Source organism: Pelophylax lessonae, assembly GCF_965119305.1.
Source record: "Pelophylax lessonae genome assembly, chromosome: 4".
NCBI classification, from domain to species: Eukaryota; Metazoa; Chordata; class Amphibia; order Anura; family Ranidae; genus Pelophylax; species Pelophylax lessonae.
The window spans coordinates 427,250,494-427,263,754 of NC_138771.1; the positions used below are offsets into that span (position 1 = coordinate 427,250,494).

Below are 13,261 nucleotides of genomic sequence, written 5' to 3' on the forward strand. Positions count from 1 at the left end.
AAGGGTCCTGTGCGTCTTTGGCTCCGTTCAGGTGTGGATTCAGGCAAAAAAAATCAGACCTGATTTACACCTGAACCAGTGTACAGTGGGACTCATGGCTGCATGAGTGTGAACCCAGCCTTAGTAAATCCCCTCCAGTGTTCCTAATTGATGTGGCTAAAATAATTGATTATACTATTGAGATTGATCAATAGCATTTGAGGTGTAGCAAAAACAGGCAATGATGTCAGGGTTAAGTCTGTGCAATACCGATGAGGACAAAATGGGGTTCATTTACTAACCCAGTGGGACTCATGGCTGCATGAGTGTGAACCCAGCCTTAGTAAATCCCCTCCAGTGTTCCTTATTGATGTGGCTAAAATAATTGATTATACTATTGAGATTGATCAATAGCATTTGAGGTGTAGCAAAAACAGGCAATGATGTTAGGGTTAAGTCTGTGCAATACCGATGAGGACAAAATGGGGTTCATTTACTAACCCAGTGGGACTCATGGCTGCATGAGTGTGAACCCAGCCTTAGTAAATCCCCATCCAGTGTTCCTAGTTGATGTGGCTAAAATAATTGATTATACTATTGAGATTGATCAATAGCATTTGAGGTGTAGCAAAAACAGGCAATGATGTCAGGGTTAAGTCTGTGCAATACCGATGAGGACAAAATGGGGTTCATTTATTAAAGCTTTATATTGCAAAATCAGGTTCACTTCTTCAAAGAAACCAATCAGCTTCCAGGTTTTATTGCAAATCTTATATGAGCAAGCTGGGGTTAGAAGCTGATTGGTTTCTATGCAGAAGTGAGCCTGATTTTGCACTCCCCGGCAGCTTTAGTAAATAAATCCCATTGTACCTGAGCCCAGGTCGGCAATAGGCAATAGCTGCCAAGCAGCAGTCTACAGGGATGTGCTCATGCCTCCTTTGATATAGCCCTGGCAGCTCCAAGGGTTAATGAACAGCTGTAAAGCTCAGCTCTTAGTTGTCTCTGTCCACCAATACAGAAGCTGAAATGTGAATTTGGCTCCTTCCCTCCCTCCCCTTGTAAAATGAAAATAGTTGGGGAGGGGTGAGATGGGGGATTGTTGAAAGTCTAGTGAAGAAAGCCAAGTCCATGTAGCACGATCCTCACACTGAGCAAAGAGGCTCCGATTTTCTGCTATCAGATTGGATTAAGAGATCTTGGCTGGATCTGGAGGGGGAAGAAGGGAGGATTTGTAGAGTTTGATTCGATCTGACCGGTGCTGAGTGAAGATGTGTTGGAGGATGAGGCTGCGGTCTGGCCAGGTCTACCTGGCTCTTCTTACCTGCTGCTTGGTGCCAGCTTCCAGCCAGATCAGGTACACCGTCCCGGAGGAGCTGGAGCACGGGGCTTTCGTTGGGAACATCGCAGAGGACCTGGGCTTAGACATCTCTAAGTTATCAACTCGCCGATTCAGGATCGTCTCTGGAAGCAACAAGCAGCACCTGGAGGTCAACCTGGAGAACGGGATTCTGTTCATCAATGAGAAGATAGACCGGGAAGAAGTTTGTGAGTTCCAGCCGGTGTGTTCCTTACACTTGCAGGTGGTGATGGAGAACCCATTGGAGCTGTACAGGGTCGAGGTGGAGATTTTGGATATTAATGACAACGCGCCCAGCTTTCCCTGGCATGACTACGTGCTGGAAGTGACTGAGTCGGCGGCTCCCGGTGCCCGCTTCCCCCTGGAGAGCGCCCAGGACCCCGATGTGGGCACCAACTCCTTGCGCACCTACAAGCTCAGCCCCAACGGCTTCTTCTCCCTGGAGGTCCAGAGTCGGAGCGATGGCAGTAAATTCGCCGAGCTGGTTCTGGAGAGACCCCTGGACAGGGAACAGCAGAAGACCCATAGGGTGTTACTGACTGCCATGGATGGAGGGGTACCTGAGCGCTCTGGCACAGCTATGGTCATCATCAGCGTGCTGGATGCCAACGATAACGTGCCCACATTTGACCAGACATTCTATAGGGTGAGCCTCCAGGAGAACGTGCCTAGAGGCACCCTGGTCCTCAAGCTCAATGCCACCGATCTGGACGAGGGCACCAACGGGGAGATCGAATACTCGTTCAGCGGCCATGCCCCTCAGAAGGTGAGGGACCTGTTCATGGTGGAGCCCCGCTCCGGGAATGTTCGGGTTAAAGGGGTTCTGGACTATGAGAAGTCCAATCTGTACGAACTGTATGTCCAAGCCAAGGACCGGGGACCATCAGCTGTGGCTGTGCATTGCCGGGTGCTGGTCAACCTGCTGGATGTTAATGACAATGCCCCGGAGGTCATCCTCACCTCGGTGTCCACACCTGTCATGGAAGACGCTCCTCCAGGGACTGTCATCGCTGTCATCAGCGTTATGGATCGAGACTCGGGGGACAACGGGGACGTCAACTGCGACATCCCCAAAAACGTCCCCTTCCAGCTGCACTCTTCCTATAAGAACTATTACACCCTGGTGACCACCGAGATCCTGGACAGGGAGGCTGTGTCTGAGTATAATATCACCATCAGTGCCAGGGACTTTGGCTTACCACCTCTGATGACCAAGAAGATCATTAATGTCCAGGTGACTGACATCAATGATAATGTCCCCACTTTCCTCCAACCTTCCTATACAGTGTATGTGATGGAGAACAACCCGCCGGGCGCTTCCATCTGTTCAGTGACTGCTGTGGACCCTGATGCCAATCAGAACTCTTACCTGTCCTATGCCATCATGGAGGGTCAGATCCAGGGGATGCCAGTCTCTACCTATGTCTCAATAAACTCGGACAGTGGCAACATCTATGCCCTGCGCTCCTTTGACTATGAGCAGATCAGGAACTTTCAGATCAGGGTGCAGGCTCAGGATGCTGGCTTCCCCCCTCTTAGTAGTAATGTCACTGTCAATGTCTTTATATTGGATCAAAATGACAATGTCCCCGTTATTGTGTCCCCTTTACCAAAGAATGGCTCTGTAGCCACCGATGTCATCCCTAGGTCTGCTGATCCCGGCTACCTGGTGGGCAAGGTGTCAGCCATGGATGCTGATTCTGGACAAAACTCACGTCTTTCCTATCAGATCCTGCAGGCTACAGACACTACATTATTCAGCATTGCCTTATACACTGGGGAGCTCAGGACTATACGCTCCTTGGGGGATAAAGATGCCACCAAGCACCGACTTCTCATCCAAGTCAGGGACAATGGTCAACCTCCTTTATCCACCTCAGTCTCCATAGTCCTCACTGTGGTAGACAGCATCCCTGAGACCCCTTCAGAACTCAATGATCTCCCTTTAAACTCAGACCCCTCTTCTACCTCTTCCCTAACCCTCTACTTAATAGTCTCCCTTGGATCTGTCTCCTTTACCTTCCTGGTGGCTATAATTGTCCTCACAGTCATTAAATGTCACAAAGACAGATTGTCACTGCAGGATTACAAGTGTTCCCTGCCTACCTGTTGCTGCTTAAGGTCTGGAGCGTCAGGAGATGTATTCAAGAACTCCAACATCAACTTGCAGATCTCCTCTGGTAATAAAGTCCAGACCAACTGCATGGAGTCTTCAGGGAGTGGATCCCAAAACTACTGTTATAAGGTCTGCCTGACTCCAGAATCGGCTAAAAGCGATTTTATGTTTTTAAAACCTTATAACTCCACCACCCAGAACAATGAGAAGATACCAGAAAAGCCAGCCCAGGGGAAAGGAGGACAGAACCCCCCTGCTGTGAACAATACAGTCAATGAGGTAAATTTTGATGGGTTTAGTTGGAAAGGGTGGCCATGGAGCCAGTGATGGGACAAATTCATCCAGCATATTGATGGGTTTAGTAGGAAAGGGTGGCCATGGAGCCAGTGCTGGGACAAGTTCATCCAGCATTTGATGGGTTTAGTAGGAAAGGGTGGCCATGGAGCCAGTGCTGGGACAAGTTCATCCAGCATATTGATGGGTTTAGTAGGAAAGGGTGGCCATGGAGCCAGTGATGGGACAAATTCATCCAGCATATTGATGGGTTTAGTAGGAAAGGGTGGCCATGGAGCCAGTGCTGGGACAAGTTCATCCAGCATTTGATGGGTTTATTAGGAAAGGATGGCCATGGAGCCAGTGCTGGGACAAGTTCATCCAGCATATCGATGGGTTTAGTAGGAAAGGGTGGCCATGGAGCCAGTGCTGGGACAAGTTCATCCAGCATTTTGATGGGTTTAGTTGGAAAGGGTGGCCATGGAGCCAGTGCTGGGACAAGTTCATCCAGCATTTTGATGGGTTTAGTAGGAAAGGGTGGCCATGGAGCCAGTGCTGGGACAAGTTCATCCAGCGCCAAGGGCAAAGATGCCAAACTTCATCCTTTTCCTTCAGGCATGGGTGCTCAACTTGTGGCCCTCCGGCTATTGCAGAACCCCAAGTCCCATGAGGCTTTGCAAGGCTGACAGGTACAAGCATGACTCCCAAAGGCAGAGGCATGATGGCACTTGTAGTTTTGCAACAGCTGGAGGGCCACAGGTTTAGCAGCCATGCCTTAGGGTTAGCAGCCATTCCACTGTCACTACTCCTGTCAGTCTTGTAACAGAAGCAACTGGCACAGGGTGCCCCCATCTCTGAAATAAACTATTACACCCTGGGCAGCCATCCCTCCTGCCCACCCCTTGTCCTGGCCCTGCATGGAGCTACAAAGGCATGTTCAGAAGCGGAGCCCTGATTTACACCTGTGTGTTTTGTAGCTTGAAGTTCCATAACCCAACAACCAAAATCCACTGATTTTAAATTGTGCCTGTCTATACATAAGCCTCAGGCGCCTGTAGCTGGACACCTAAGGGTCCATGCATACTGGCTAAAAAATAAAAACGCTGCTCCTAGAGGATTTTAGCGTTTTGCCTGTAGAAGCAACTAATGCTATCCTAAGTGTCCATGCACATTAAGTAGTTTAGAGGCATATTTTAAGCTCAGGTTTAGAGCAAGAAAAAAAAAACTTATTTTGAGAGTGGCTTTCTGGCAGATAAAAATTTCTAAAGGCTCCTAAATGCTCAAAATGAGCATTATTTTTCTGCCAAGAGCACTGGGCATTTTTTTAAACCAGTGTGCATGGACCCTAAAGCTCAAAAAGGTACATAAGCTACTTTTAAAGCAGAATGGGGCATTTATAGAGCATCAGCCTCGGGAGTAGGAGAGCCTTTGATGCAGATCCATGTGCAAGGAAAGGGTTAATGGTAGGCTGGCTAGTACAAGTCTGGTTATCCCAGCCTATATAAAGAGCAGTGGGTAGATAAATGACCCCCACTTTTAGGTTCACATTTGAGGTTGAGTGCTTTGGGTGTGTTATTTTATGAATGTGCGCACGCTTTTCAGGCTTTTTTGTTTTAGCCAATCTAAAGCTAATTACTAGGAGAAAGAGAGGCGAGAAATTCTGAGAAAATGCTCCTTACACATGTTTTTCATAAGCAAATCGATCACTGGCACACCCACAACATCAAACACATCTTTTCTTTACCTCCATAAAAGCAAATTATGTTTAAGAACCTCAGGGGACCCCTGTCTTTGGGGTCCCCCGAGACCCCAAAACATTGCTCAAGTATATCAAATACATCTTTTATTTACCTCCATAAAAGCAAATGATGTTTTGGAACCTCAGGGGACCCCTGTCTTTGGGGTTCCCCAGACCCCGAAACATTGCTCAAGTCTAAAGATGCCTGAAAAACGTGTGTACTAACATTAAATATATATATATATATATATATATATATATATATATATATATATATATATATATATACATATATACATATATATATATATATATATATATATATATATAAGAAAGTTATGTTTTGGAACCTCAGGGGACCCCTGTCTTTGGGGTCCCCGAGACCCCAAAACATTGCTCAAGTCTAAAGATGCCTGAAAAACGTGTGTACTAACATTAAATATATATATATATATATATATATATATATATATATACGCACACAAAATATTTCTCCATAAATGATTGAGGAAGCTCAAGTGTGAACCTATAAGGGGAAATTTATCCACCCACAGGGTCCATCCTCCAGCTCTTGTGGCTGGGATGACCAGACATGTACTAGCTAGTCTAACATTACCCATTCCTTTTATGATGCCCAATAAAAGACTCACTTGATGTGTGCCAGTGATCACTTTGCTTATGAACTTTGTTGATGGTGCCATCCATCAGTTCACCACAGCACCTTACCTATGATATTTGGCTGTAAGGAGTGAGCTGGAGAATATATATATTTTTAAGGCATGCTTTTCAAGTGCTCCCATTGAAGTCTATAGGGATCAAAAACATGTGACTTTGCCCCAAAGCAGGTCATGTAGTTTTTTTGAGCCTGGATTGCCAAGCATCAAGGGACAGGACGCTCATGTGTGAATGGGCACCACTGAATATAATTGGAGTCTTGATGTTGAGCGATAAAAAGCGCCTCTGAAAATGCATTTCAGATCGTTCAGGTGGGAACCTAAGAACATCATGATGGCTACTTTTCAAGTTGATGCAACACTTAAAATAAATGAATACATTAGGCAGCTTTAGCCAATGTAGGCTGGAATAGTTTCCATTTGATCATCAGCAGTCAGAGAATCCTTGGGAGAGGAAAGGGGTAAGTGCATTGAGCATCCTACTCATGTATTCCTCATAAGCATCCAAGGGCATTTTAGCTTTATGGAATATCTTCTCCCTGTCCTCTGCTTCAATCCTGTGTATGTAATTTATGTCTTACAATTATTCTGTTCTAACTCCAAGGGCGTCCTTCAGGATGGACCGAATGGATCTTTTTCGATGGCTGTGTTGTCATTGCCTTTACGTGTGACACATGAAATCAGTGTCTGAGAGCTGTGAATCACTGATCAGTGTGCCCATAAATCCTGCTCTCCCTCCTGCTAGCTCCAACAACACTGTATTATCTGCTTTAGCTGGAATTTCAGCAGGGCTGGGGGGAGAGACAAGAACCCCATTACTATGCAGAGCGCCAGAGCTGGGCCACATATGTCTTTCTTTATACAGACACTCTCTAGATTAACAAAGCACCAGTGTGTGCCTGCTGGGGTGAATCAATGGATTGCAATATGTATTAGTGAGCTGAAAGCTCTGCTGGGCTATTGTGCTCCAAGGTTACAGTGCCACACTTGGGGCTATACTACAGCTCAGTGTCTAGGGCACAGGTGGCATACACATACCTTCTACTAGATAAGTCTAATATCAGTGCTATGCATCATCTGTCATCTTTATATCTATAGCGCCAACATACACTGTAGCATTCTGCAAAGGGAAGATTTTTTGGGGGGACTTTAACATAGGTGGCATGCATATGCCTGGTGGTGTCTTCTATATCATTCTGTACTCATCTGATAATAATGCTATGCTCTGTCTGTGTCTGTCTGTCTATCCATCCATTTAAAGCTCCAAAATACTGTACACTGTAGTAATGTGCAAAGTGAAGGTGTTTAGGGGCTATACCATAGATGTATGCATATTCACCTGGTATGTATGCCATCCATATGCCACTGTGCATATCTATCTATCTATCTATCTATCTATCTATCTATCTATCTATCTATCTATCTATCTATCTATCTATCTATCTATCTATCTATCTATCTTCTGTTTACATTTTCATCCATAGCTCTAACACACAGTGTAGCATTGTGCAAAATGAGTAGGTATAGGAGCTATAACATGAGTACAGGAGGTGAACATGGACCTGGGGTATGTCATAGGTATATTTCTATAGATAGATAGATAGATAGATAGATAGATAGATAGATAGATAGATAGATAGATAGATAGATAGATAGATAGATAGATAGATAGATAGATAGATAGATAGATAGATAGATCAGGTACATACTCACTCTGTACAATGCACCATTATATGTTGGAGAGATAGATAGATAGATAGATAGATAGATAGATAGATAGATAGATAGATAGATAAGGTCTATGCACTCCACCTGTATCTATGTAATAGCTTCATACTCACTCTGTACAATGCTACAGTATATGTTGGAGCTATAAATGGATAAACAGATAGATGGATAGATAGATATCATACATGCTATGCATCTATCTATCTATCTTCTGTTTACATTTTCATCCATAGCTCTAACACACAGTGTAGCATTGTGCAAAATGAGTAGGTATAGGAGCTATAACATGAGTACAGGAGGTGAACATGGACCTGGGGTATGTCCTGTGTGTGTGTGTGTATATGTATATGTGTGTGTATATATATACATATCTATATCTATATCTATATATATATATATATATATATATATATATATATATATATATATATATATATATATATATATATATATATATATCTTTCTATTTATTCATCTATAGCTTCAACATATACTGTTGCATTGTACATATGTATGTATAGAAGCTATTGCATAGATACAGGTGGAGTGCTTAGAATCTATCTATCTATCTATCTATCTATCTATCTATCTATCTATCTATCTATCTATCTATCTATCTATCTATCTATCTATCATATAGTGTTGCATTGGACAGAGTGAGGATGTATAGGAGCTATACCATAGATCCTTCAGTAGACTATAGATAATATGTAAGCAGAGATTGGCCATACTTAGTGGCAGGTCATGTGACATATGCAGACACATGCTAAGTATACCTGTCTCTTCTGGTTTCTAGGTGTCACAATTCAGAATGGAGGTTAGCCCAGGCTGTCTCTTCTTATCTGTCACATACAAGTCCAGTGACACAACCTGTGGCTCAGGAGAGTATCCCACAACTCCCTGGGGCTCCTATTAGCACTAGAATAGATCTTTAAACTATGCCGTTGACAGTTGTGACAACAATGAATCCAGCTGGAAGTAACATTTAATGATATCTGGAAGGAAGGCATAAGGTTGGTGAAAAATAAATGGACTCCTCACCACACAGTGCCAGGGTTCGAGTATCACAGCTGTTCCATATGTTGTAGCTTTAGAAAGGAAGCCTTGATTTCCCGCTTATTATCTTATTTATTACGATCCGCTTGGCGTCTATTAAATGCTGCATATCAAACACAAAGGCAAGCAGAAAATAAGAGAGGGGTAATTCGATCAGATGGACACCAGATGGCGCAATATCCCAAGAAAACACCCTAGCTGCAATTAGAATAGACAGCCTAAGCTGGTGTATAATTCTTGACAAAGTACCAGTATTGTTTATTAATCACCTTTTTACTCACATATGTTTTATTACAGAAGACCCATAAAAAGTTAGTAATGTCATCACCTAATATGGGAAAAATATATTGCAATATAGTTTAAAGATTAGGCCACCCAAAACTGACATTTAAATTGAGGGTAGGTGCTGTAGAGTTTAAATATCTCATTGTTTCTTATGTATCTAGGACACAGGTCCCCAATGCTGCAGTTTTGATAAAAGCATTCTATACTGCTTTTAATATTTTGAATTCATAGTGTTGGGAATGCAATTTTAGGAATAGGAACATGCCTGTTATAGCAGAAAAAGTGGGAGTTTAAAGCCTGGTTCACACCTATGCATTTTTTTAGTGTTTTTTTAGTTTTGCAGAAACACACTACAGTCCATTTAACATGGTTTCCTATGAGTCCTATTCACATCTGTGTTTTTTTTTTTTAAAAGGGCCAGGGACCAGCAGGTTGTGTTTTTGGTTCCATAGACTTCAATGGGTCATAAACGTGTATTGAAAAATGCCCCTGGAATATGCATTAACTGCAACGTGCATAGGTGTGAATCAGGCCTATTCAATCTGATTGTATAATCTTTAGATCTACCATTAACATTACCTATGTAGTGCATATGAAACAGTGCCTGACTGAACACAAATCGATTGGATAGATCAGGAAGGTCCTCACATTGCATAGTTTTGGTATATCTAAAGTTCAGTGTACAAAAATCGTATAGACAGATCAAATTGTGTATGGTAACCCTTAGCGGATGAAATCCAAAAGCTATAACACAGAAATCCTATTAATGGAGATTCCAAGAAATGTAAGAAAAAGACAAGCCACTTAGCTAACCAAACTTTCCATGGAAATGAAATCTAATTGTTAGGATGTCTGATCCTTTAAATACATTAAACCCTTGGATTGCGAGCATAATTCTTTCCATAAACGTGCTTGTAATCCAAAGCACTGGTATATCAAGGTTAAATTCCCTATAAGAAACAATCCAAAGCACTGGTATATCAAAGTGAAATTTCCTATAAGAAACAATCCAAAGCACTGGTATATCAAAGTTAAATTCCCTATAAGAAACAATCCAAAGCACTGGTATATCAAAGTGAAATTTCCTATAAGAAACAATCCAAAGCACTGGTATATCAAAGTTAAATTCCCTATAAGAAACAATCCAAAGCACTGGTATATCAAAGTGAAATTTCCTATAAGAAACAATCCAAAGCACTGGTATATCAAAGTTAAATTCCCTATAAGAAACAATCCAAAGCACTGGTATATCAAAGTGAAATTTCCTATAAGAAACAATCCAAAGCACTGGTATATCAAAGTTAAATTCCCTATAAAAAACAATCCAAAGCACTGGTATATCAAAGTTAAATTCCCTATAAAAAACAATCCAAAGCACTGGTATATCAAAGTGAAATTTCCTATAAGAAACAATCCAAAGCACTGGTATATCAAAGTGAATTTCCTTATAAGAAACAATTGAAATTCCTGATGACACCTTCAGTAAAATGCATTGAGATCTGACCAGTGGCGGGTCTTTTACTGACGTCACGTCCGGCTCAGGTGGAACGCACGCAGGCTCAGGGAGACGAGCGGGGGCAAGGATTATTTTAAATAGGCTCCGCATAGTGGGTGACTCTTTAGGCACAAAAAAATATGAGTGCATCAGCTTTCATTTTTTACTACTTTTAAAAAAAGTATTGCACGATAACCCCATTATTGTTTTTTATTCTGGGTTATACCTGTGGTTAATATTGGATGCAAGCAATAGGGAAGTGGATGTATACTACAAATCCAATTTAGGAATCAGCATATAAGTGGCAGTGCTGGGTCAAGGTCATCCAGCGCCCAGGGCAAGGATGCCAAACTGTGCCTCCCCCCTTCCCTTAGGGTTAGGGTCAAGGCGTCCCCCCATCCCTGCAATAAACCATTGCGCCCAGGGCAACTGCCCCCTCCTGCCCACCCCTTGTCCCGGCCCTGATAAGCGATGAGGGTCCTGGTGGCCCAAAGCCTTCTGGTGAGTGGCCCCCTAATATACTAGGTGGTGAAGCACAGCGTATAAGTGGAGCACAGTTATTTAAGAGCATGTATCACTAATTCACAGATGGTGGAATAGAAGACTTCATTATTCTTTGCATGGACTTTTATTGGACATATATTTTTTTTTAGTGAACAGTTTTCAAAATATCATTGATTGCACTATTTTCTGTTTGCATTATGAATGAAAATAGTTTTTTAGACACTTTAGGCTAGGGCCTCAACAATAACTAATAGACTCATTTTGGGACAACCAAGAATTGAGAGCAGCAGCTGAGCACTAATTCACAGATAGGAACAGCATCTAGGGGGCGCTGTTTTAGTGATATAATAATAGTTCAAGGTTTTACTGTATATTCTTTGGGTTTGTAAAAGATTATATGCAAATACTGAAAAAATTTATATACTGAATATATATATATATATATATATATATATATATATATATACACACAAACACACAGATAAGCTATAACATTATCACCACCCATCTAATATTGAATATGGCACTCTTTTGCTAAAACAGCCCTGACCCATTGAGGCATGAACACCAAAGTAACCTCCACATAATTGGCAGGACCCAAAATTTCCCAGCAGAAAATTGCACAAAGCATCACACTGCCTCTGCCGACTTACCTTCTTATATCTCTTACCCAGGCTGACGCACCCGGCCACCCAGATGGTGTAAAAGAAAACCTGATCAGACCAGGCCACCTTCTTCCATTTCTCCATAGTCCAGTTCTGATTTTCATGTGACCATTGTAGAAGCTTTAAACTGTAGACATGGGACACCATGGGCTTCACAGACCCATACACAACAAACTGTGATGCCCATTTTTTTCTGCCACATCAACTTCATGGTCAACATGTTTACTTGCTGCCTAATATATCCCACCAATTTTCAGGTGCCATTGTAACGAGATATTCCCTTTACCTGTCAGTGGTCGTAATGTTATGGCTTATCAGTGTATATATGTATTATATACTATTCTGCTTCACAGCTTTGTCAGGCAGATTCAAAACAAAGTCAATGTGTAGTCTATGTTTTTAGTTGGATATGCCAGTTTGGTGTCCCCTGAATAGTAAAATGTTGTTTCTCATTGGTTTTTATAGAATGCGGGTCTTTGTTTTGAGTAATACAGTGATTGTGCATGCATGTGTGTGTCTGCTCAGCAGTAATAAGTTGTCACCACAGGCTAGGGTTTGAACTTGGGTGAGAAGGCAATAAAAGACTTTGGTTATATCTCCTGGCTGGTAATGAGCTCCTGGGCAATGTCTTTGTTTTTTAATGATGTATTAGCATTGTTCAACCTTACACATGATCACCTTTTCCAGCAAGACACCTATTAGCATTTTTCTATTGATTCCGTTTCATAAAGTCCTTTTGAGGATGGATTTTAACCACTTCCAGCCCAAGTATGTCATATGACGTCCTGGACTTTGAGTGGAGATATCTGAATGATGCCAGGCATCATTCAGATATCATCTTTTACAGCCGGCGATTTCCTGCACCGTAAGAACAATCATGGTGGCAGTTCAGCCGTTTGATCATTCTTACAGACGGCAGGAGATGCTTCTACCGCCTCGCCTGTGCGATCGGCGAGCTGGAGAAGGAATCCGCCGGTGGGAGTTCACCATAGAGATGGTCCTTGGCAGTCATGTTCACTCTCGGAAGCCCGGTGCAATGTTATGACATCACTTCCGGCCTGTAAATACTGCCGAGGACTCGGCTGGAAAGGCTGAGATTTTTTTTTTGAGCTTAGTCTTTCCAGCCTAGAGGAGAGATGTGGGGTCTTATAGACCCCACATCTCTCCGTAAAGAGGACCTGTCATGCCCTATTCTTATTATAAGGGATGTGTACATTCCTTGTAATAGTAATAAAAGTTCTAAAAACAAAAATTAAAGGGAAAGTGTAAAAATATAAAAAATAAAATAAAATGAACTATAAAAAGAAAATTATAGACCCCACATCTTTTTATAAAGAAGACCTGTCATGCCTTATTCCTATTACAAGGGATGTCTACATTCCTTGTAATAG

At 42.3% G+C, this 13,261-nt stretch overlaps 1 protein-coding gene across 4 annotated transcripts in view; it reads left to right on the forward strand.

Annotated features, from left to right (window-relative positions):
* Nucleotides 1-1,004: 1,004 nt before the first annotated feature.
* The window catches only part of LOC309554896 (protocadherin-10-like), a 151,564-nt gene continuing 139,307 nt past the window's right edge, over nt 1,005-13,261 (forward strand). Inside the window, exon 1 of one of the 4 annotated variants that reach the window (XM_082256629.1) lies at nt 1,005-3,731. In XM_082256629.1, the coding sequence (XP_082112755.1) occupies nt 1,248-3,731 (2,484 nt within the window). In that variant the 5' untranslated portion in view covers nt 1,005-1,247. The remainder of the gene's footprint in view (nt 3,732-13,261) is intronic. The other 3 variants (XM_082256628.1, XM_082256626.1, XM_082256627.1) reach the window with 3 other exon arrangements.